This window comes from Folsomia candida, unplaced genomic scaffold, assembly GCF_002217175.1.
Source record: "Folsomia candida strain VU population unplaced genomic scaffold, ASM221717v1 Fcan01_Sc002, whole genome shotgun sequence".
NCBI lineage: Eukaryota > Metazoa > Arthropoda > Collembola > Entomobryomorpha > Isotomidae > Folsomia > Folsomia candida.
Window position 1 is genome coordinate 12,428,825 of NW_019091194.1, and position 24,591 is coordinate 12,453,415.

Here is a 24,591-nt window from a genome sequence, read left to right on the forward strand (position 1 = left end):
TTTGCAAAAATCGATAATTTTGCATTTTGAAGATAATATTGATGAATTTGGAGGGACATTTAATTTACATATCACGGGGCATAATATTTGAAGTTGATCTATGTGGCGACTGGTTTGTTTCATTCGTGGGGACGACGAGCGACGCTGTGTTGCTACACTTTTTTGTCGTCGCAACTCCTGGCAGGCAAGTAGCGTCGTAATACCAAGAGCCAAGGGTTTCGTGTGCGTTGCGTACTTACTTTTATGCGTATGCGTGTGAGACAAGTGCGAAAAGAACTGACTGGGGAATAACAAGTCAAATACGAGAATAGCACTCCCCACTACAGCAAAGCGTAGCATGGCATGGTGCATAGTTTCAGCACATCAACACAACAGCAGCTGTTTTTCGTCCAACCTTTGAAACTTTGTTTGTTGTTATTTAGTGTTGGTACGTTTTAACTAATTCTGCTGCAGCCCCACCCTCGCTGTTCTGCTCAAGTGTGACATTGTCGACATGATTTGGGCACGGAGGTTGATGTTTTCCACGACTGATCTCATTTTTCCTGGATTTTCTGATGCCACGATTGGAAAAGTTGATCCAAATAGAAAAGCATTCCGTAAGTTTGTTCATTTTGAAGTCTTTAATCAAGGCTTATAAAATATTAAATAATCGTACAAGTTTCTAATAAATGAATTGGTTGACAAAAACTTTAGGTGCAGTGAGGGTCAGATCGTCTTGGAGCCTGCAGGCAATTTTATACGCTGATGCATTGTTCTTCACATTCTGGGTCCTCTCATTTCTATGCACATTTGACATATCGGTGAGTTTACTCATTTGAATTTACGATAAAAAAAATACAAATGATTATCCATCATCGTTGTTGAATAAATTGCAGATGTCCGTATTGAAAGAATTACACGGAAACTTGATCGTTTGTATGACCGCACTTTTCATCATTGTGAACGTGCCACGGTTAATGTTTGGATTCAGAGGAAATGGACGGGACAAACTGGAGTTGCTGGCATTGTTTTGGATGACCACGTTCATTGTTCAAGCACCTCTGTTGGGATTTATCCTCTTTACGGACATATTCACTCCAGTACTTCGTGCATTTACCACGGCGATGGACTCATGCATGATGATCCTCATCATTCTGGAATTTTTATTTGGAACTTACCACTTGAAAAACTTGGTAAACGACGAGCTAAGAATAATAAAGCTTGCTAAACTAACGGAACGATCCCCACCATCACAACCTCGCCATGAAGAAAATGCAGAACCACTCGAACTTCCGGTTCCTCTCCGAAATCCGGGAGATTTGGAAGTACCTCCTCGCAATAATGAATATTATGATGACGATGATGACAGTGACGATTGGTCTAGCGACGGAGAAACTGATGACTACAGGCGTAAATTTTTGGAGACAAAAGAGGATACCAAGGTGGATTACAGAGTCAACATTCGACGTTTAACGCCTGAGAGAGAACCTGCAGAGCCAGCAGATGAAAGTGTGTTCACTGCAGACGAAGAAGAAGAAGATAACGATGATGATTCGAACGTCGTGACTTCAACGTCGGATGCAGTACGCCAAAGATCTACCCGAGTTAGTTAAAATGTGTGTATATAGTTTATTACCGTACGTATATTCCTTTTTTGTTGTAAATAATCCACCTCAACTGAAGCTCTCTTTAAATTTTTAAGTAATTGATTGCTAATGTCGATATTAAGTATGCATTGTTTGTACAAAGCGTCATTTTATACACGAGTAATTTTACTGTACTCATTGATTTTACTGATATCAATGAATCATTATGATTCAATCATATATTCAAATTTTTAGTACAATGTATGTTTTCGGGTATGTTGTTGAATCTCATTATTATACTGTTTTATACTATTATTGACTTATTATTATTATTACGACACAAACTCTATTCAAAAGTCTTTCATTTTGATTGTACTGTGTAATGACAATTATACGATGAATTACTGTACATATGTATTTTAACAATACTTGTAAAAAAGCAAATCAAATGGTACAAATCTATACCGATCCCGATATTGTCTGGGCGGAGGAGCTATTCAAGATGAAAACAGTAATAAAGTCAAACCAACCTTGCACAATAATGAAAAAATGTTCGAAACCATTAATAATTTGACCAATTTTATCAAGTCGCGAGTCAAGCCATTATGACATCATCTAATGCTCATCATTACTTATTATATGCCATTCATTTTATTTATTGTAAAATCAGGATTCTATGAATTCTAAAAAAAACGGATTTGCAATCCCTAGTTAATATTAATGCGTACATACATGACTAGATAATTAATGTGGGTGGACCTTTAGCCGAGGAGCAGACGAGCTTAACTCTATGTCATTAATGCGCGTGGAGCGTCCTCGTCGGGACAAACGCATCGATCTGTGACGGTGAATGTCGCAGGAGGCTTTCGTTCATAAGCAGACTTTCCAACCTGCTTTGTGGGGTCCAAGGCTGATCGCAAGTGTTGCTTCTGATCCTCAGTGAGCTTGTTGGGATATTTGACTTTGAATCGGATAACAAGATCTCCTTTCTTGCCTACGATTACGATATTGTGACGGTAAAATCAGGTTTTGTCCAATTTTGTTAACTACAGATTAACAATTTCACCTGGTTCGCCCAACACCGGCATTCCTTCCCCGGCCAGCACCTTTTCATAGCCGGGCTGCACCATGTGGACATTGAACACTTTGAAACTGCGTCCATCCAGAGTTTTGACTGGGACTTGTGCCCCACACAGGGCTTCACAAAGGTTCACCGTTACCGTCATGACCAGATTGTTCCCCTCACGCTCGAAGATCGAATGAGATTGGATTTGCGCAACAAAAATTACGTCAGCTACAATACATATATCATGAAATATGGACCACGGTAATTTACACTGAATAATGGAAAAATAGAGAATGAGAACCTGGTTGAATTTTACCCCCTTGATCTCCTTCACTCGGAAAGTTGAACTGCATCCCTTCTAAAGTTTAAAAAAATAGCGTAACATTTTATGAAAACGTAACACAGAGTTCTATAGCTTTATATGATGATTGAAATACCTGATGTTCCTGGAGGAATTCTCACCGTCAAAACCTTGTCACGGGACTCCAGCCCAGTTCCATCTTCCTTGAGCACCTTTTTGCTGATGATGAGTTTTTTAATTGCTCCGTTGTAAACTTCTTCAAATGTTAATGGCAAAGGCTTCAAAACTGGGGGTTCCTTTGGATGGAAACCTTGAACGTCTTTTGAAACCATTATATCTGTGGGGGCACATGATGCTGCCAATAAGTCGGCAAATGGATTGTCTGTTCCAAAGAATTCTCTTAAATACAAATAAATACATAGACATTATTAAGCCATCCTTTTGTAATTTTGTTTGACATCCAGGCACACAAAATGAGACTAATGGATGCACATTATAGGATTCACCTGAAAGTTCGAAATGGATCCCCATGATAAGCGTACGGGTTAATGAACCCATCCGGCCCTGGAAGCCCTTCCTTTAATGCCTTTTCTCCAAATTGGTCATAAATCGCTTTTCGAAGAGGATCATTCAGCACGTCGTAAGCTTCTGCGGTGAGCATGAATATTTGAAGAGACTCCAATTGCTCAGCCTGTTCGCGCATCAATTGTTCTTGAGCGTGCTCCGACGGGGTCAACATTGGTCTTGGTCGTTGTCGTTTTGGGTTGTGAGCCAAGGCAAGCTTCTTGAACCTTGTATATAATTTTTTTATTCGCTAAATAATGAGAATATGTCGATGTGTGTACATATCGTGTATGTCTTACGCTGCATTGATTTCCGCTTCAGTAGCATCCTTCCGAAGTCCTAACAATCTGTAATAATTGCCCATATTGCAACGAAAACGAGTATATATGACCAAATACGATTCTTTGTTTGAAGACAGTTAATTGAAAAACTTTCCTTGATTTTTATTGTAGTTCTGAATTGAATTATTCATAAAACTGTCAAAATAAGAACGACAATTGCTTGACTTTCGGTATCCTAGGAACGCTAGCATTGGATGCTATGAATTTATCTTTGTGTTAACCTTTTAAAAACGGATTCCACCAATAAGGTGGAGGGCGATTTCGATCTCTTGGCGACGGACTACACCAATAAGGTGTAGGCCAACTTTTTCTCGTTGACGACGGATTCCACCAATAAGGTGTATGGTTACAGAATTCCGTTGAGACCGGGCTACATCAATAAGGTGTAGGAAAAAAATAAAAATAAAGTGACGGAGAAAATTTTCTCAGCTGCTCCATTCTTTCCTCCTTATTTATCGTTGGACTTTCTTCACGCTTGAACTGCAATTTTTGAGGGGAGAGCTGTAATTGGGGGAGTAATTGCATCGTGCTGAACATACAGCCAGCCAAAATTCCAGAAAAGATAGGAAAATATCCAGTAAGTGTTGTATATTTTGTTGTAATATGTATGTGCATAAATGTTAAATATTCCTCGAATATCGACTCAAATTTATTTCACGTTTCAACAGGTACTCTCAACTTTTGGAAATCATGGCTATGCAAATATCGGAAGGTGATGACGACGACCTCTACTACGACGCTGCTTCAGAAGATGATTTTGAAGCTGAGGACGAGTCTGACAGCGATATTGACGAGGTTTAATATTCTTTTCGTTTGTGACCATTCCTCGGATTATGACCTTGCTCTACTTATTAGGATGAAACCATAAACTGGGATGAAGAATTTCGTCCACCCGTGCATAATTTCCAAGGTCCAGATGATCAAATAAAGGATGATTTTCGCCACCACTTTGGAACATCTCTAGACATTCTCAGAAAATTCATTGATGACTCCATGGTCGAAAAGATAGCTGTGGAATCGAACAGATACGCTGAGCAAGTGAAGCGAACCTCTCTCCGTGCATTTATTGGTTGGACCCCAGTCACTGCTGCTAATATCTGGCGCTTTCTATCTCTTATTTTGGCCATGACGCTTGTTAAAAAATCATCTTATAAAGAATACTGGTCAATAATCAATAATCCACAACATTCTCACGAAGTTCCCCGTAGCACGGAAGCCAAGAGGAAGACCTTCCCAAAGCCGTGTCTCAGTACCCTTAGCGAATATGCATATTCCAGAACGAGTTATGAAAGAAAACGGTTACCCAAGCAAATCCGATTGTTTCCACTGCAAAACAAAATTGGGGAAGAGGACGATTACGCAGTTCAAGTGCCTTGCTTGCGAGAAACGTTTGTGCATTGGTAGCAGCGTCTTCAACTGTTTCAAATTTTATCATGACGAAATGGTAAGTCGAGAACATGCTGTTTATCTTTGCTGCGAATTTATGTAGTGTATTCACAAATAGTTGCAGTTATCGCAGCAGCCGGTATCGCAGCAAGTAGTGCCACTAGCGGATCGCAACGAGTCACAGAACACTGGACAAAATTCACCACGTTACGATTACAATAACTTGTTTGAAATATATAATGCATCCCAAAATCATGATAGTAATGTCATCAATGATGATGATTTACTGTTCGTTTAGTTAATTGTTGTACTACTATGAAAATCAAATCCCACTGTCATGTCAAAAATTTATAGTGTGTGCCATTTGGCTCAGTTATATTGTTGATTTATAATTGAAATTTCATGTTCAAAAAGTGTATAAGGTTCTAATTATTGTTCGCGAATCAGTTCTTGGTTCGTAATAAATCAAAACTGCATAAGCAGAATATTCAAAATCGGTTTGCATTAATTCAGTCCCCAACTGATTTTATCACCGCCCCACAACTCGGTCTCAATGGTATTTTGCACCCCAGAAAGTCCGCCCTCAAGAGCAATAGAAACCATTTTTTCCGTTTTTAAATGGTATCCAGGTCAAAATTAATTAGTTTTTATAAGGTTAATAAAACACCTACTCAATTGGCGCAAGTTGGAGTGAAGTGTAAATGCATCTTTACTATTAGAAGAGGGCACTAATGTCAAGCAATCGTAGTGACAACAAGGTGGTGATCATTTCTTGTAAAATGTACCATTCAGGTTCTGCCTAGAGATCCGGTAGTATGAAACCATCAGATAAGATGGAAAATTCAAAAAAGGACACGGATCAGCGGAAATCGGTTCCTAAATCCACAAAACCCACAGTTAAGGGACAAACCTCAAAGGATAATGGGAGTGGCAGTGGGTGCTGCCGAAAAAAGAAATCAAAGGATCCAGAAAAAGCTAAAAAGACACGTTGTAGCTGCTGCAATAAAGAAAAATGCTGTAACATGAAGTGCATAATTTGCTGGATTATTTTTGTAGGCTATCTTTAATTATATGCCTTTACAGAATTTGATATGATATAAACAATTGGTTACATATACTTGTACGTTTTTTTGTATTCCTTCAGATAATTGGCGTCTGTCTTGTATTGAGTTTGATCCTTGATGTGTGTGATGACCTGACTTACTCATTCAAATCATTGCATACTTTTGTACAAGCCTCAGTTCTATCCACTTATTCGTTTTTTGGAATCGCACTTTCCATTTGTTTGAGCTACATTTTTTTCATCAAATGTGGGGTGGTAAAAAAGTGCTGGAAACTAGTGGTAATGAATTATGCTTATGGAATCGGAGTTTACCACTCGAAATTACGGAATATCATTAAATAAGATTTGTGACTTGCAGGGAATTATTTTCGTTGCAATGCATTTTCTCGTTGGAGCAGGCCTGGGATGTTTTCTTTATCATGTCAAAAAGAAAGTTATTCCTACTAAACATGGGAATTGGTCCGAATCAACGGTGAACTGCGTAAACAAATGTCTTGTATACTCATTGGTCTTTCTCGTTTTGGGTGTAATACCATTCATCGTGTTTATGTTGGAGTATCGTAAAAATCAGAAAACTGTTCATCCTGGTGACCCCACAAATGGTGGTAACGACGAGTCGCAACCCACCCCCGCCACGGCTACGACCCCCAATAACAATAATAGTGGTTCTGTTTCTGGAAATCTGGATCGCACAAGGAAATCGTATCTTAATACCAGGGCCTCGATACAAGTAGGAGGGTCACAAAGATCTACTTTGGAGAATTATCCCACATCTTCAATACTTAATACTAGTAGTCAGAGATCAAGATTCTACTCTGCGCAGCCTGAAACGGGTAATTCCCCTACAGTTTTCGTAAATGTTTTCAGTTTTAGGCCATTTTAAAAACCCGATAGTAGACGGATAATCCTTACTACTCGACTTTTAAGATTCCTAAATTTTTGTGAATAAATAATTACTACTGATGAGACGTAGGGGAAAGTTTTTATTGCCTCCGTATATATCAGAACTATACGGCGATACGTATCGATGTATGGGTTTGAGTTTAGTTGTGCATATGCATGTAAAGCCTATTTTCTATTATGCAACTCTGTACAGCCTTCTATATTTAGCTTACCTATGAGATTAACTCTAGCAGAATCATCTTACATATTTATATCTGTATTCAAGTCCCATCACATGCTGATTCAAGTAAAGCATTAGATAACCGAACATACAAATTTTCGCTTGAACATATTTGAGTTTTAAAAAACATGTTGAAAGAAGCATTGTACACGATAATTGTAGCCATCGTGGTTTTATACGTTAACGTGTTCTGGGAAAGTCTCGAAACTTTTATAAACGCTTACAAGAAGGGGGAACCTGTTGAGATTGACACTGTATTTGGTCCTCTGATAGGCCAAACAGGAGTCACCAGAACTGGGAAAGAAATATATAAATTTACTTCGATTCCATATGGAAAGCCAGCTTTGGGAGAATTAAGATTTGAGGTTACCATAAAATAATATTGGCCTGGATTAGTAATAATTAGAGGAGAATAAAGCTGTATTTGAGCAAAATATAGTATTGTATAACTTACAACAGCCACCAGTGAAATTTGGTAAATGGGATGGGGTCCTGGACGCCAGAAAAAAGTCCCCGATATGCACTCAAGTAGAATTCCTTCGCAAAACGATGCTTGGTCAAGAAGATTGCCTCTATTTGAATGTTTTCACTCCAGTGGTGAGAAAATTGAGGAATATTTGTTTATTTTTTGCATACTTTAATTTGAAATATACATGTTTGATATGTGTAAATACTTATGGTACATACAGCTCTCGAAATTCCGAGACAAGAAGCTCCCCGTAATGGTTTTCATATACGGAGGTATGAATTATGTTTTTATACAGTGGTATGCATTTAGTTATTATGGAACCTACAGTATATGTTGTATTGGGTTAATTTATTAGGCCATTTTATGTTTGGGTCAAGCGAATTTTATACGCCAGACTATCTCCTTGATGAAAACATAATTCTCGTCACTTTCAACTACAGGACAAACATATTAGGTTCGAGCAACCTAAAAAAACTACAATGACCGTCAGTTTACAGAATAATGCAAATGTGTCTTGAATACATCCAATAAGGATTTCTGGGTACCGGGGACGCCACTGTGACTGGCAACCAAGGTTTGAAGGACCAGTCCCTTGTGTTACACTGGATCCAAGATGCAATATCAGCGTTTGGCGGTGATCCAAACAGGGTCACAATATTTGGGGTATAAATTACATGCGAAATCATGAATCTAAATTCATCGTTATGACACAACATACAATATGAACATGTATTTACCTAATTATATTATCAATTATGTGTTTAGAACAGTGCTGGTGGAGCTAGTGTCACCTATCACATGATCTCAAATATGTCCAAAGGTTCGGAATCCTTAATAATTGGGTCGCACAAAGCAAACCGGTTGGATATACTCATTCATTGCCTTTCTATTTCTATTATACATATTTCAAGGTTTATTTCACTATGCAATATCGCAAAGTGGAACCAATTTATGTGCATGGGCAATGCGAAAAAATCAAAAGGATCAAGCAATTCGATTTGGAAATATGGTTGGTTGTCCTACACAAAATTCCAAGGACTTGGTCACGTGTTTGAAAAGTAAACCTGTGGAGGAACTCATGAAAATCCATTTCGAAATACTGGTTTGAACTGTTAATTAATGATACATAAAATATTCAATTCTACTTCTACACAAGTACATATTTTCATATGTAACAATATAGGACATTTTTCACGAGGAGAATGCAGTTTTTGCACCAACAATCGAATACGTGGATGAAACCAGTGATTTGACCAAAATATTTTTATCTGAATCTCCAACAAAATTGATGCAAGAAGGAAAATTTCATAGAGTTCCTTGGATGAACGGTGTTGTAAAGGACGAAGGGTGCTTTAGATCTGCAAGTAAGTTGTCCACGATTTTGTCGTTTGCTTTCTAAAGTAATTATCGTGCTGTTTATATTTATGTTTATAGTTCTTACGAGCGATGCAGAGAAAATGCAAGAGTTTAATACTAATTTTAGAACTTTGATGGCTAATCTAAATGTTCTACCAAATGATCCTCTGGTATTGGATAAAATTCGAGAAGAATACTTTCCCCAAAAAAATGGACCATTAACTAGAAAGGATTTGCAAAATATAACTAATGTGATAAGTGACCGATGGTTTTTCAGTTGTGCAAAAGAATCAGCAATTTATCATTCCAAGTATGCACCAGTTTACTTGTATTTTTTTAACGAGAAGCCAGACCTTGGATATGGATACATATTGGAAGCGTCGAGAAGTTCATCTCTGCCAACAAGGGTTAATTTAATGATGGCTTACTTAAAGTTCCTCCTTTATCATCACCTTCTTGGCTGGAAGGTTGACGATTATGGTAACTAATTTAATCATGCATAAAAGGAATACTGTACCAAATTAGATTTAACAATCTTGTCAAACTCATTGATTCACTTATGTAAATATCTATCTAGGGATTTCTCATACAGACGAACTTCAACAACTTTTTATGCTAACCCCAGAGCTCAACATTCCCTACAATTCTTACAAGTTTACATTTTCTCAACAAATGACTAAATTATGGGCATCCTTTGCAAAACGAGGGTATAGTTTTTAAATTCAATTATCAGAAACAAAAATCAGAAACACAAATCAACTGCTTAAAATCTGGTCTGTTTCAGGAAACCAGATCCTTTTTATGGCGTGGAATGGAAGAATTATGCAGGTGGTGAAAAGCTCATGTATTTGAAATTGGAGTCAAATAAGCCTGAAATGATTCAAGAACCGTTCACATCACGAGTCCAATTTTGGAAAAGCTTAAATTTACCACAAAATTAAATAATTATAAAAATTTGACTTTGTAATTTGTATGTATCAAGACAGACACCATGATATTTATTCATTATTAACATAATATGCTAAATAATATAGATAAATATCCAGGTCTTACATGGCACTGTTAGCACACAGACTTTTATGATTTCATACAACGGAAAATATTATTAACTGGCACAACCAAATTGGATCAATCCATACTCTCCAGTTACCATCCAATCTGCATTTTTGGCTTGAGTTGCTTGTGCGACACCAGGTTTCAATCCAGCAACACAATCAGCCTTAAGCGTTCTAAGAGTCAATAGCGGAGATGGCAAAAATCCCTGGAGGGCTTCCTTAAATGGTGTTTCTGGTAGCCAGTTAACGTCACCAATGAGCTTCCTATAATTCAAGTCCCCTTTGAAGATGAGCACAGTATTATGCTGAAGAATGTCGAATAAAGTAGAATCGGCACAAGCCATTTCATGATATGCATGAGGATATGTCCAAAACTGGCTTTCGACCACTGTCCACCTTTAAACAAAAATAGTTAATTTTTAGGTCAATTGTGGATTGGGTATTTTCAAGTAAGTGTCATATACAAATTAAGGTTAATGAATTCCTTACTTTTTAGTTATAACATAATTTTTCCATCTTTTTCCAAGATCCGTTAATATTGGATACTCGGTAGCATCAATCATGGAATCGATTAACCAATGAAAGTCTTGGGAGAGAGCATCAGAAACAAACCAAGGGATGGATTTGACATGGAAATCAACTCGATCAACTTTTTTCATTAATACGTCAACGAAACATAAATCTGTGAATAGTTCAAATCCAGCATTGTCCAAGATGTACCCAATAGACACTGGCGTGTCGTTGCTATTTTGACAATTTTGACGTTCAGAGGACTTTTCCCTCAAATAGGTCCAAAAGTTGGCCGAATCATCACACAAAATATTTTTCCGGAGCTCATGAAGTTGGTCAACAATGTCATGTTTCTGAGAGTTGGCTTCTCCTTCAGATATGCTCAAATCACAGCGATTCCCCCAAAGACTTACTTCCAGCATGTCTTCCATCACTTCGTCATCGGTAAACTTATCAGACGCAGTTTTCACAAATTCTCCAAGAACACAAGCAGCATCAACAGACTGGAGCCAACCATCTTCCTTCTGCTTTTTAAAGACGTCATAGTCCTTCAAAAATTTAGTTGATTGGAAGGAATCATAAAGTCGTTTGTACATGTAGCACTCTGCAAACAGCCAGGGAGCAAAGTACCATTTGACATCTTCAATCTTTCCATCAAAATATCGTTGACCCATTAATCCCAAATAGGTATTCCAAACTGTTGACTCTGTTTTTGTAATTGATTTGTTTGTTTGCATCTCGTTTTTTAACTTGGCTAGGTCACCTACCACAATTTTCACCTCATCACGAGCGTCCTGCAATTTCACAGTTGTAGCAAAAGCAACTTTTAAAGTGATACTTTCGGTTCGGATGTACATAACAATAGTAATTAATAACATAATGAGGATTCATTAATATGCACATACCATTCCAATCGTGTTTCCAATATCATTCTTATCTCGCGACAATTGATCAATTACTTTTGTTATAATAACGGGTAGACGATGACCGATTGTCTTGAAAGCGAACCCTCTAATATCATTTTGAAAAAATTAAAAATTGCAGAAAGAAACAGTTGACGTGAAAGTTTAGGGTCGACCTACTGTTTGTATTTTGCAGTCAGCGGAACCCCAGGAGGACAAGGCTCATCAAGTAAACTGGCTTGAAGTCGCAAGCTGCTGCCAAATTCTTGTTGGTCGTTTTCTGCCTCGGACATGATGATTGATTGTTGAAAGTTTGGAATGAATTTATAATGTATAGTGATCAAGGTCGAATATCTAGGAAATTTACAAAAAAATGTTACTATTAAGTCCACAATCAAGTTACAAAAAATACCATTTATTTATTTTACTGTCCAATAATTCAAGCCTCCTGTGGAGTCTCATCTGTGCAAAATATTAGCTGAAAACTTTAGAATTAAGTGACGATATGCAGGAAGGCGCAAAGTTATATGCAAATCAAAGCAGAACTTGTGTGCAGATAAATGGTTCCCACTGTGTCCAACTCGATGATCAAAAGTGCTACAGCTTTTACCTCAACAAACAGCGTGGCTAAATCTCCTGAATTTGACCCGTTAAAACCATATCAAATGTAGCAGATCATGAAGCTTTGATCGCTTGCAATTCTAGAGGATTTCTAAGAGACATGACTAATACTCAAAGATTTATTCCAAGTAGAAAAATAATAGGCATAGTAAAAGTATTGAATTTTTAAAGTACATGTATGTCAGTAAAAGCTATAAAGTAAAGCTATAAAGTTGTATAACAGTTAACATACTATTTGTTTTGTCACAAATTACTATACCTAACAAAGTAATAAATATCTATGTATCTAGTAATAAAGTATTGTGCACTTGTTGCAAAAATAATTTTAATGATTGGTCCGATCAAAAGTCAGCATGGCACAGGTTCCGGCAACTGCTGGATGATATTCCGAAATCGTGGATGTTGTTTGAATTGAGCCTCCAATAAATGCACAAGACGTTCATTGATGAAATATATCTACACAAAATTTAAAATAGGTTAATTTTTGGATTTGTAGACGCATTGATTATTAGCACATTATTTTCTACTACTGCTCCTTAAAATGTTTTAATTATTATTACCTGATGACATGGACTCAGCTTTAATTGGCCTTTGTCAATTTGGTCAAGAAGAAGATGATCCTGTTCAGTCATTGGGGGACAAGTAGTGTCCATTTCCGCAGGGTAGTACGAAACGCTGAGAAGAGGAGAGCCATCCACCTTTAGAAATAACTGCGACCATACATGAATTAATCATATGCAACAAATATATACGCACATATATAGCGTATGTGTTACCAACTAACATAATGTGCCTTTTACCTTGTTACACCCAAATCTAAGCATAGTTATTTGGTCAAATCCAATGTCTACCGTTAACAGTTTTCTCACACTTCCGTGAATTGAATCCCTTGCTTTTACCAGAGTTAGGTGACATTCATATGTAATCCTTCTAAAATTTGACATTTGTGTTAATCAGTAGACTCCGAAATCATCATCAACCAACATTTCGGACATATACAATTAATTTATATGTATATTATTTAGACTACTTACTGAGTGTTAAACAAAACACGTAATCGATTGGGGTTCATTTCTGAAAATGAACGAATCTGATTATTCCCAATTTGCAGCAACTTGAAAACCAAGGTGGCGGTCCTGTAAGCTGGTGGTGGTATCGTACACTGTGATATCTGCTTATGTACATGAGGGACTGGCGAGTTTGTTGCAGTACTAGTTACCATACCAGATTTAGACGCTGTGGAACAATTGGTCTGAACCGTTGTAGCAGTCGTAATAACTGTCGCGATCTCCAAAGGCTGTGATGAAGGCGATGGTGAAGAAGAAGGCAAAGTCTCTTTTGGGACCTCATCTTCTTTACTTGGCTCAGGATCCTTGGATTTTTTCACTCGTGTCTTCCGTACGTCTTCCGCAAGTGGAGAATCTTGAGACTGTGGGGTGTCATCAAGGGTGTTCATAGCCTCTTTAACAGCCACGCCAACGCTTTCCTCGCGGGGAGTTATTTGAGAACGCTCTGCATTTAATGATTAAGAAGAGAGGATAAGTACTTTACAGTTGCATTCACATACACCCACCTGAATTCATGAATAATTTCATTCAAGCAGCAAAACACGCCACTATCTCACTTTACCTGCTTCTACGATCTCTAACCGTCCCATCAAATTTCGTTTCAAGCTTAAAAGTTCACACACTGTAAAGTAACCCCTCATTCGTGCTGTATCTGGTACATCTTGCATGGTAATTAATCTCTGACATGTTTCTGGCACTTCTCTCCAAACAACCTCTAATCCTCCAGGATATGCCAGAATTTCTGAACTGGTACTCCACGGCATTCGAGAAGCCGGCGCATTAGATACCGTTCCTCCTGCTGTTGAAGTGCTATGAGATGTCACCGACGACGATGTGGACGTTGTTCCCCCAAATTGGCCTCCATGATGATGACACACGTGGCTTGAAAATGCACTGGACGATGAGGGTCCATTTCCGTGATGATGGGTATGGGAGTAATTGGTACATGAATTAAGATAAGTCATGGACGACTGTTGCCCAACGATGCCCTGCATAATGCTGTTGATGCTGTTTCTAGTATTATTAGAGGAGGAGGAACCGTGGGTGGGCATTGAATATGCCATTGGGAGCGCTGGTAGAGGACAAATTGAACCAATTCCTCCTCCTCCTCCTCCAGTTGTCATCGTCGAAATCTGTTGTTGCTGTTGCGGACCAGTGTGATGAATTGTGCTACACCCACCGCCTAAAACAGTCCCTCCGCCATTTTGATTATAACCGCTAAATTGGGGTAATTGATTTCCAAAGGCCCCCACACTCAAAACATTATTGCTATAGGTGTTTTGTTCAGGGGAACCATGAGTAATAACACTCGGTCCTGCTAACCAATGCTGTCCCGGAAGATACTGATAGTCCCCTTGACCCTGGACATATTGCGGATGATGATGATTGTTGTACGAATGATGCTGATGATGGGTTTGAGTTTGAGACTCCTGCAGAGTTCCTTCGTCTCCTTGTCCGTCCATGGCAAAATACTCCCCTTGACTGACTAAGTCGAACGAAGGATCCTCCTGCGATTCCTCCTCCTGGAACAATCACCAAATGCATAAGTGGGACATTAGAATTTCCGTTAAGTTTCTTGACCAGTAATACCATTCAAATATAAATAATTCATAATTGAGGTTAATAATATTTATATCCTCATCCTGCCTTGCATCGCGTAATTAAATCAGCTTGTATCATTATTTGTATGAAAAGTGGGTCACCTCGTCTGCTATCTAACTGGAAGGTAGCATTCAAATTTAATAAAATCAACTAATAATCAGTTCCCCTGACATATCTGGGTATCACAGTCCATACTCAACCTACTGATGAGTTTACCTGCACCCTAAGAAATCTAAACCTCTCCTCTATCTTTGATTATGAATTATGGTTTTCTTGCTTCCTGGTTGTTGACTCAGCATCATACTCTTGTACTACAAAGCTGGATTCAATTCTAGAACTGATAATACTACTTCTCTCTTCTTTTATACATAGATCAGATAAATGTTAACATGACTCAGTCATTGACTGTTTCACAATATTATTTTACAGTTTCAATTCAAATTCAAAATCAGAGTTGGAGAGGTGACCGTTATTTTAATTATTACACACATTGCTGATACATCCTTGACAGTCCGACGGTGATTTTGGTTCTTGTTCCTCGTCAGTTTTGACTTCAGGTGAGTATTCAGCTGAATACATGGTATTGTAGAGACAGGAAACAGTTTAAGAACTAAAGGAAACAGATTTTGATTAAATCAACAATTAACAATAATATTCCATAATATAAAAGAAAACCAACCAAAATATACAAACCAAGAGAAGAATCGCATTAATAGTAAAAGCCGACAGGAGTCCATGCATGTCTGTCGGTTCCAGAAAACAAAGAGAAAACAAACTGCGCTTTCTTCTCCTCAGCTCTCATGTGGCCTCGCCGGCAGTGCATTTATAATGAAATGACCAGTACTAAAACATCATATAGTTTTCAATTTTTGCCGACAGGACCGAAATATGATGCAAATTATCAGTAATTAAAAGGGTCGCAACAAAACTTAAATACTGATGGTCCTGCTGGTCCGATTGATGAAAAAAATGAGACCGACCACGACGACGAAATAGCGCACGATGAGGAGTCTCACCTTCCCCATTTCTCAAACCTCCTCGAGCATCAACTTAAACTGCCAATCCGAGTTTTCTTCACACAACGCAACGATTTTGCTGATAATTATAGAATTTTACATTTTTTTTTTAATTCACAAAATTTATTTGATATACAATCTCTGAAGAATTATATTGCAGTTCGGGAACCCCTCCGTAAACCCAATCAGAGATAAAAATCCAACATGTTTTATCACGTCAGTCCAATAATTTAATTTTGTTGTTGATATTTTTATCTTAGTTCATTTGGAATTTGGGTCTTTACTAATAATGCTGAATTTCAGATTGGAATGGACCATGAAATTTTACTTCATCCACAGTATTTCGGTCCTCGACTCATGGATACTGTAAAGCAGAAATTGTTTACAGAAGTTGAAGGAACTTGCACAGGAAAATATGGATTTGTCATCGCGGTCACAACCATTGACAGCATTGGAGCTGGTACAATTCTCCCTGGACAAGGATTCGTCTTATATCCAGTTAAATATACAGCCATAGTGTTCCGTCCCTTTAAGGGTGAAGTTGTAGATGCTGTAGTCACACAGGTCAATAAAGTGGGAATGTTTTGTGAAATTGGACCGTTAAAGTGCTTCATCTCTCACCACGTAAGTAAAGTTATGATTTCAATAATTAGATAGCATCATTGTTACAATACTAACAGACGAAGGATTTAATAAATAGAAGGCAAATATTATTTTTACTTTGTTTGCAGTCTGTTCCAGCTGAAATGGAGTTTGATGCTTCCAGCCAGCCACCCTGCTACAAATCTAAGGATGAGGATATTGTAATCAAGCAAGACGATGAAATAAGATTGAAAATTGTGGGGACAAGAGTGGACGCGTCTGGAATCGTAAGTCGTTATTGTTTATTTCCGTTAGTGTGCAATTGCTTAAAAATAAAAAAATAAAAAAAATTGTAATGATTTTCAGTTTGCTATTGGAACCTTAATGGATGATTACCTTGGGTTGATTTCGACCTAAATAAATTCTTGATTGACTTTTTTATATATACATTTAATGTTGAGTAGAACTATTAGTGTTAAAGTACTTCTTCAATCAGATTTGTCAGGCATACAAACTTAAACCTATTATGTCAACCTTTCCCATTCATATTTATTATTCCATGCGTAGATTTTTTAAAGACTGATATCTTTTTTGTGTAAACTTCTTATATGATGGGTGAAAGATAAGTTTTATACCAATCTCATAATAAACGTGTTTAGTTCCACACTTCCAACTTTCTGCAAACGTTACTGTATTAGTCAAACATTGTTTTGAAATGCATAAACATATTAAACGGTTTAAATATTTTCATAGAAAGGAGGCGACAACAAATGCATGTCTTCTCTTCTATCCAATTTACGACTCCACACACATTGTTATTCACAACGCACAACCGTATCATATTATCTCACCCTGAAGATGTAACATCTGAAGACGAAGACAATGATTTAGAGCCAGTTTTGATATGTCTGCCTGGCCTGATTTGTGCTATGACATACTATATGCCCTATAGTGTCAGACCTGGGTAATGAATCTCTTCTATCTGGTCCCTCCGTTTTGTTCATGTGATTTGGCAAACGATCTCATCTTCGCTCGTGTGAGTGTAGGGACAGAGCTTTTGTTCCCACCGGGTATCTGGTCCAGACAACGTAAGCATAACTTTCTTTATTTCATGGTGTTCATAATTGAAGGTTGGCAGCGGACAGAGCACAATGATGCTGCTGCCGTGGCCAAGTTTTGCTTAATTTGAAAAGCTTGTTCATTTGCAGTTACCAAATAAATACGAATACATATTATGAATCAGGTACATAAAAGAGAGATAAAATACGGTGGCTGTGCTTTGCGACGTAGATCCTATATACCTAGATAGATACCTGTTATGTAGATATCTACACGAAAAGGAAAGTAGTGGTGAAAGGCTGGAATTGTGCTGTGGAGCTTTGCTGCCGTCTTTTGGTAGACAGTGTTATCGGGATTATAATAAAATACCTGCCGGCCAACGGCATGGCATTATTGATGGGCAAAATGTACATCCGGTAGCTCCCGGCACTCAAATCCGATTTCATTTCATTTGATTTTGCTTTCTCCTTTCTGCTCACAGATTTTTGTCCAACTCGGCACACAACATCACCAGCACCCGTCCAGCCAGATCCTTCTATCTCTACATGCATGGTTGGTTGGATGATATGGCAGGGAATAAGTTCACGAGAGAAAGCTCAGCAGCAGCCAGCAACTTTCTCTCCATTTCCACTCCTCCTGCCTGTCTGTCTGTCCTCCATTCCTCAGCCAAGTCAAGTGTGGACGTGTGGTGGGTACATACGCAATGATGGCAGCGAAGAAAATCATTCCCAAGGAAAAATCCCTTGGTGAAAGTAGAGGATTTGGAGAGGCAGCAACAGGGAGACGACGACGGTAAGAAGAAGAAGGACGGTTGGTGATGGTGGTGGTGGTGAAAAGAGTGTCGGGGGGACTGTGGATTGCAAATAATGCTTGGTTGAGCTGAGTCGAGTCGAGAGTTGAGCTGGCTGAGACCAGGAGGACTCTTCCGGTGAAAGTGCAATTGGGAGAAATCTCTGCGGATGCTTTCCATTCTCCACTTACGAGCCAAGTGCGGTCTTTTACAGAGACAGAGCCGGAATTAATTTCATCTCTCTTCCCACACATCCAGGGAAAACGTTAAATGTACATGTGCCACCGTCGCCAGAACTCTCGCTCCCTTGTCCCGCACATAAATACGTGCACATATAGAAGAGAGATGACCAACCAACCCGAGCTCTGGCCATGTATTCACCAAGCAAGACGCTTATTAAATATTTGGCTGGCTACGAATCATACACAATCCTATTTCAATTAGTTATAAATTGCAATGAAACGAGCAACATCTGCTCAACAACCATTCCTAAACTACCGACTCCATAATGAATTGTTGTGCTATCCACTCTATATTTACTGCACATGTACCGCTTCCAGTAGCAAAAAAAAACAATATAACAATAGAATTTTCAACGATTCGTTGCTGACTCTGTAATTTTTAAGGTAATGTGAAAGTCCAAGTGCCATGGGACTTACGGACAATGAAGCTTAAATACAGAAATGGGACCACGTCTGCTTTACATGTTTCAAGCTTGCCAGTAAATGTGACTATCATATGGATGGAACTATTTTAACTAATCCTAAGTTGGAGAATTTTAATACTCTAACTTATAAGTTGACTTGAATACCCAACTCTTTATTCAATTTTCAAAGTCATTCTCTGCATTGTAGCACCTTTTTGGACTGAACTAAATTAAGAAAATTATTGGAACAACTGAACGTAAACCGACTCGAATGTGAATTAACGTCCTTTAACTCCTGATTTTCTTACCCGTTAATCCTGCTACATACTACATGCTACTATTATTGGTGCATCAATGCTGCAAAGCATTTTGCTAAAGAATTATAATGGAGCTTTACATATGCATATTTATGGGTATGCATTATGTTAATATGTATGTGCAGATGCAAATAAATAATGTGTGCGATATGTACAACATCAACAATATAAATAGAAGCATATAAGAATATATATATCAATACGTTGTATCGCTTTCACATTTTCTTATCTTGCTATCAGTGGATGAAAGAAGGAGAGCAAGCGATATTACTTAAGATGACAAAAGGAGTGAAGGAGGGAGAAAAACAACAACTATTATTACGAGTACCATGTGGGAACTTGAGATGAAAAAGTGATGCGAACCAACACCACAGTGAATGAAATCCGTGGAAAGAAAGACCAGCTATCGGAAAAAATCTGATGAGAAATAGCAAGTGAAGAAGAACGTGGGAACTTGGTATGATGTGGAGAAAGGATAAAAGAGTTAATCCTGTTGTGCTGGAGAAAGTGTCTTGCATTTCGAGTCGAGCGTCTACTTGTCAGCCAGTCGTAGATACTTATCTAGTACTACTCGATCTCATACATTTATAAATCTGGGCCACCCAGAAACTACACATTGCCTTCCCTCGTCCTCAGACGTATTTATACCTGGTGCGAGCCTGCTGTCCTAAATGAATCTTATGGCAGTAATTGCAGTGTAATGAAAGTAATTTGCAGCTTGTTAAAAGTAACAGATTTTCTTTTTGTCAAATTATATTCTGTGTAGAGCAATCTCATTTTTCAGGAATATTTAGATCTTAGATACAGTAAGCATTATATGTATTTATTTCAGGAGTCGTCAGTTTATTAAATGTCTCATAGAGAAGTTTGATTGCACAGATGCTATTACATGTGAAATGTATTATCCACGTGTGAAACAAACCAGACTGGTTAGAGATTTGTGTGTAGTGTAATCTGACTCATTTTAGGGCTCAAGACTTTCTACAGTAGTGGAGCCCACAGATATATAGTAGCATAGATGGAGGAACTGTTGAGACAAGTTATGCGGTAAAACCGCGGAAAAGAACTATTTTTTAACACTAAGTACGTTATATCCCACGATTATGCCCATTAAAAGTCGAATTTTGGATATCCCGCCATAGCTCAAAAACCAGGTCGATTTCGAATAAGTTGTAAATAGGAGAAATCTAAGGTGGGCCATTCCAAAGACGGTCCCACTTTGCTTCGATCGCTAGAATGTAACATCTTGGCTGTAGTATTGGTAAGAAATTTGCAGCCGAAATTGCGAAAATTTTCAAAGCTTTGAACTTAGCGCCAGACACAAGCTGCATTTCGAAAAATGGTTTATGAGAGGAAATACCACATAGCTCTGAGGAATAATTATCTAGTTGCAATATCTTCAAAAAGTCAATCTTGTTCATGCTACCCTTGTCAGAATGACACGACCCGAAAATCGACATTTTGAATTTTCGCGCCAAAAGGAGGCATGATATGAAAAAAATTTCCGACTAAAATTTGTAGCTATTCCACCTGTGGATATAACCCTGTCGCTGGTTTTTTTTAATCTTTGGCCTAAATCATTTACGGTGGTATTTAGTGTTATTTTGTAAAACAAAACGTTTTGGTGCATATTTCAAAAACGTTTCAAAATTTCGAAAAACGGTATGCGTGCCCTATACCTAGATTTGGGAGACGGTCATAAAGTTCTTTTACCTTATCTTTCTATCTTGTAAGGTTTCGCCACACGAGCATTTTTATTTAACATTGGAGTGTCTGCTGACATACTATACCTTTCATATACACATCCAGCAAGTGAACGTGGATAGAAAAAATAGAAAAAGCGTCTCAGCATGGGGAATGATTTGGGTATAATTTGGGTATAACGCATGGTTGCACGGTTGCACTTAACCAGTGATTAGCACGTTGGCACGCCATTAAAAAATCGTAAAAACTACGAAAACAATCATATTCGTTCGAGTTTTCTCTTCTAAGTACAAACCTAAGTCAAGTGCAGGCATTTTAAATGTAATAAAACTTACTGCTGAGGTTTATTGAATTAAAATTAGCAAGTTTAATATTAATTCACATATCAGCTGAGATTTTTTTGTTATTGTTTTTGGAGATTGTGGACACGGGCAGGGTTTAGTTCCACCTCAAAAACACTACCGACTTTTTAGTATTGATTGCATAGCAGATCCACCATCTATACTATGTATATCTGTGGTGGAGCCTAACGGCATACCCATTTTTGGATCATCGTGACAGTAAACGGTGTGTGAAATGGAGTCATCATCATCATTCAGTGCAGTGATTACAAATCAGACAGGAAATATCAGCCAGTCTTTAATCGCCATTCCGCTTTCCACACCTTTTCATCCAAATGATGATAATTTAGAGCACGGTGGGCAATTTGATGGGAGGGTTGCTCATTAACTCGAACACTAGCTTCCGTTCGTTAATTCGCAAATTTTAGTTACATGGGGCCGCAGAAGCTACGAGCATACGTAGGTGTGATTACTTAAGTATGCGCATAGTTTACCTCATACATATTTTAGTTGACCTAATCAATTGTCTATGTAGCAGTTAGAAAACTACCTTATTCTTAGAAATACATAGGAATACATAGATCATATTTGCTTATGTATTGGGTAGATAAGCGCTGTACTAATGTTTTGTCAAAGTACTTTTTTTAACTGAAATTGAGATTGACAATTCTGGGAATAGATTTCTGGGATAAGATTTATTAAGAAGTTCCGTCTAAACCGATACTCTAATGGTTTTGTCTGGTTTCCCATTAGCAGAAATTGCTACACGGTTCCATTCATTGTCCGGACACTGTCACTGGGAATTGGCTGCGTATCAACTTGAGTGACAGTTAATTTCACGTAATTTGCTTTCCATTTCAATGGTTGGACAGGTTGATCAACAACAAGGCGAACAATTAGTTTGCATTATATTGAAAGATTAAATAATATACTTCTTACCGCATTTCGCCTACGGATTTATCCAGCCATACATATAATGCAAAACCGAGTACTTATATATTCCTCGCCATTATGTGTTCGAGTCTCACACGTTGTGAATCACAACCGCACACGGGTGACGGGCTTGTTTATCTGCCACTCTGGAAGCAAATGATATGCACCATTTAGGATACTATTCATTGTAACTCGCTAGTCGCTAGCTAAATATGTAGGACACGCTCTGTGTTGCCTTAAAAAATGCCATTTACCTAAATGACCACTGAAATTCGATGACTCATCTTCAGAATAGTAATCGCATTCTTCTTAGGCTTTCACAGATTTTAGATGTGTCAACTGACGCCCTACTTTTAAAATTGCCCTTCAATTACCAAATTTGCATACCCCACGTTATGAAAGATGCCACAAGCTAGTTGCCGGTTGACTTCGTAGCAAAATGCAAATTTCACCCACATTGAGTTGACTTTACTATATTTCATATTCTGCTCGCACCCTCCAAAGTCATTTTGCGTACTTTGCTCTTAGATTTTAACATTTTTAGCTCCCAGCAGCACACAACCTTCCAAGTGAAACCACCAAAATTTCAAACCAAATTCCTAAAAAGATCAGAGGAAAGATGGGAAGGAGAAGGAGAGGTTGGCAGTAGAAGACATAAGTGAGATCTATGGTGGAGTCTTAAGTTGGGAGAGAATTACAGAAAAAGTGACTTTCTCCTCCGGAGACATGTTGGTGGATCTTTCGTATGCTTTTAGGCAAGTAGAATGGAAGGCGACAACAATTGAGAGAAAAATGGAGATAGCAGCAGCGAACCATATGCCCACAGTTCGCTTCATCTGTCAGTACGTGCATTAATGTAATCTTCTCGAGAGTTATACGGTTTGTGATGTGCAAGAAGAACCAGCGTCGTTATATCTGTACAATGGCAAGCACCAGGGAAAACTGTGAAATCAGGAGCTTGAATACACATTATTCGCAGGAGAAGTAATAGAGATTAAATGCGCAGAAAGACCCATTTACTAAAAGACAAATGAACAACATGTGTGGCACAAATAGCGCCCGTGACCTGTTTGTGTATTGTATGAGAAGCTTTATTAGCTACGGAACTTTCACGGTTCCCTCGGTACTAATTCGGTAAAATGAGTGGGGTATTATACAACGATTTTCAAAATTTTCATAGGATATTTCAAATGGGTATAGAGTCCCCTCCAAAACGAATAGCACTTCAGCCTGAACCTTGACTGGGTGATCTAAACGGATTTTTATAATATGCACTTGTCATCTACACACTTTTTTTAAGTTTAACTGACTCTCGTACAACAGAATGAAATTAAAATGGACAGCGTAATTAAGATGCCTCCCAAGGATTTTGAAATTCAGGCATGTTAAAATTTGCTAGGGTATAATAACTAACGATGAAACCCTGGCTCTACGAACCAACACTTGAACGTTTGCAATATTTTTGGATTATTTTAGGGTAAGACAACTTTCTCTAATATGTAGAACATCATCTACATAATTTTTGTCAGTGTGTATTTTTTATCGCAAAATGTGATAAAAAAATATTTACTGATGATGATGAGCTTGTCATTCTCAATTTACATTTTAATCTAATAAATTGCCTAGATGGTTACCCACTATGCAATATTATCCCCAATTTAGCTTCTAGAGAAAAATTCTCATCCGTCATTCTGAACCGGATGACAAATAAGTTGAGAGAGTGAACACATACAACAACTTTCCATTTGTTATTGTTATAAACCTGTTACATTTATATGTATATTCTTCAAACAAAGTTGATACATATGTAAATTTGTGTACATTACGCCGAGATCCTGTTTTTATTCCTCCTATTTTAGCTCATAACCGAATTTTATCATGGAGATAACTTCTGATACATCTTAGATTCCAGGCGAAAAGATACACACTCAAATTACAATTTAATTTCGTAAAGTTGTTTATACTGACACGCCCAGTATTACGTTTCCTGTACACAAGAGATGATTGGCTCCAAACATATTCCCTGCGTAATTTCGTAAAGACAGACTTATTAACCGTTCTAGTTGTCCTCAGCATTTCCGGAATCTAAAAATATGTAGGTATTAAACAGCTTTTCTACTTTTATTGTATACACGTAACAAAATGATTGCCTACTTAGTAAAATTAAATTCTTACATTATTTCCTGACAAGACGGCGTAAAAATAGGAAAAA

At 37.9% G+C, this 24,591-nt stretch overlaps 7 protein-coding genes across 9 annotated transcripts; 4 read left to right on the top strand and 3 right to left on the bottom strand.

Moving 5' to 3' along the window:
* The first annotated feature begins 97 nt into the window (after positions 1 to 97).
* LOC110844469 lies at positions 98 to 2,107 on the top strand. The gene is made up of 3 exons (XM_022090679.2): positions 98 to 596; positions 694 to 800; positions 876 to 2,107. Exons 1-3 carry the CDS (start codon positions 494 to 496, stop codon positions 1,590 to 1,592), a joined length of 927 nt encoding a protein of 308 aa, XP_021946371.1. The 5' UTR covers positions 98 to 493; the 3' UTR covers positions 1,593 to 2,107.
* LOC110843455 (dnaJ homolog subfamily B member 13) lies at positions 1,946 to 4,103 on the bottom strand. Its single transcript, XM_022089419.2, has 6 exons — positions 3,796 to 4,103; positions 3,439 to 3,723; positions 3,069 to 3,331; positions 2,933 to 2,989; positions 2,632 to 2,859; positions 1,946 to 2,559 (listed from the first exon to the last, which is right to left on the bottom strand). The coding sequence occupies exons 1-6, from the start codon at positions 3,858 to 3,860 to the stop codon at positions 2,354 to 2,356; spliced, it is 1,104 nt and encodes a 367-aa protein (XP_021945111.1). The 5' UTR covers positions 3,861 to 4,103; the 3' UTR covers positions 1,946 to 2,353.
* A 417-nt stretch (positions 4,104 to 4,520) lies between these two features.
* Positions 4,521 to 5,823, top strand: LOC118434526. The gene is made up of 3 exons (XM_035848274.1): positions 4,521 to 4,632; positions 4,693 to 5,281; positions 5,342 to 5,823. Exons 1-2 carry the CDS (start codon positions 4,528 to 4,530, stop codon positions 5,239 to 5,241), a joined length of 654 nt encoding a protein of 217 aa, XP_035704167.1. The 5' UTR covers positions 4,521 to 4,527; the 3' UTR covers positions 5,242 to 5,281; positions 5,342 to 5,823.
* A 1,617-nt stretch (positions 5,824 to 7,440) lies between these two features.
* LOC110844466 (venom carboxylesterase-6) lies at positions 7,441 to 10,292 on the top strand. Its single transcript, XM_022090676.2, has 11 exons — positions 7,441 to 7,774; positions 7,869 to 8,006; positions 8,099 to 8,150; positions 8,234 to 8,332; positions 8,411 to 8,541; positions 8,644 to 8,698; positions 8,790 to 8,980; positions 9,062 to 9,242; positions 9,313 to 9,714; positions 9,812 to 9,941; positions 10,019 to 10,292. The coding sequence occupies exons 1-11, from the start codon at positions 7,538 to 7,540 to the stop codon at positions 10,173 to 10,175; spliced, it is 1,773 nt and encodes a 590-aa protein (XP_021946368.1). The 5' UTR covers positions 7,441 to 7,537; the 3' UTR covers positions 10,176 to 10,292.
* On the bottom strand, positions 10,202 to 12,286 carry LOC110844467 (damage-control phosphatase ARMT1). Of its 2 annotated transcripts, none has more exons than XM_022090678.2 (5): positions 12,130 to 12,286; positions 11,882 to 12,055; positions 11,705 to 11,810; positions 10,779 to 11,593; positions 10,202 to 10,685 (listed from the first exon to the last, which is right to left on the bottom strand). In XM_022090678.2, exons 2-5 carry the CDS (start codon positions 11,992 to 11,994, stop codon positions 10,340 to 10,342), a joined length of 1,380 nt encoding a protein of 459 aa, XP_021946370.1. In that variant the 5' UTR covers positions 11,995 to 12,055; positions 12,130 to 12,286; the 3' UTR covers positions 10,202 to 10,339. The 2 variants fall into 2 exon arrangements, with proteins under 2 accessions (XP_021946370.1, XP_021946369.1); XM_022090677.2 differs by having other exon boundaries at positions 12,114 to 12,286.
* Positions 12,287 to 12,423: 137 nt separating this feature from the next.
* Positions 12,424 to 15,585, bottom strand: LOC110844918. 2 transcript variants are annotated; one of them, XM_022091246.2, is made up of 7 exons: positions 15,481 to 15,585; positions 13,952 to 14,912; positions 13,547 to 13,834; positions 13,357 to 13,465; positions 13,123 to 13,252; positions 12,883 to 13,032; positions 12,424 to 12,778 (listed from the first exon to the last, which is right to left on the bottom strand). In XM_022091246.2, exons 1-7 carry the CDS (start codon positions 15,568 to 15,570, stop codon positions 12,671 to 12,673), a joined length of 1,836 nt encoding a protein of 611 aa, XP_021946938.2. In that variant the 5' UTR covers positions 15,571 to 15,585; the 3' UTR covers positions 12,424 to 12,670. The 2 variants fall into 2 exon arrangements, with proteins under 2 accessions (XP_021946938.2, XP_035704164.1); XM_035848271.1 differs by having other exon boundaries at positions 13,357 to 13,834.
* LOC110843593 (DNA-directed RNA polymerase II subunit RPB7) lies at positions 15,423 to 17,273 on the top strand. Its single transcript, XM_022089565.2, has 5 exons — positions 15,423 to 15,548; positions 15,871 to 16,223; positions 16,311 to 16,631; positions 16,739 to 16,876; positions 16,956 to 17,273. Exons 2-5 carry the CDS (start codon positions 16,212 to 16,214, stop codon positions 17,004 to 17,006), a joined length of 522 nt encoding a protein of 173 aa, XP_021945257.1. The 5' UTR covers positions 15,423 to 15,548; positions 15,871 to 16,211; the 3' UTR covers positions 17,007 to 17,273.
* Positions 17,274 to 24,591: the final 7,318 nt, after the last annotated feature.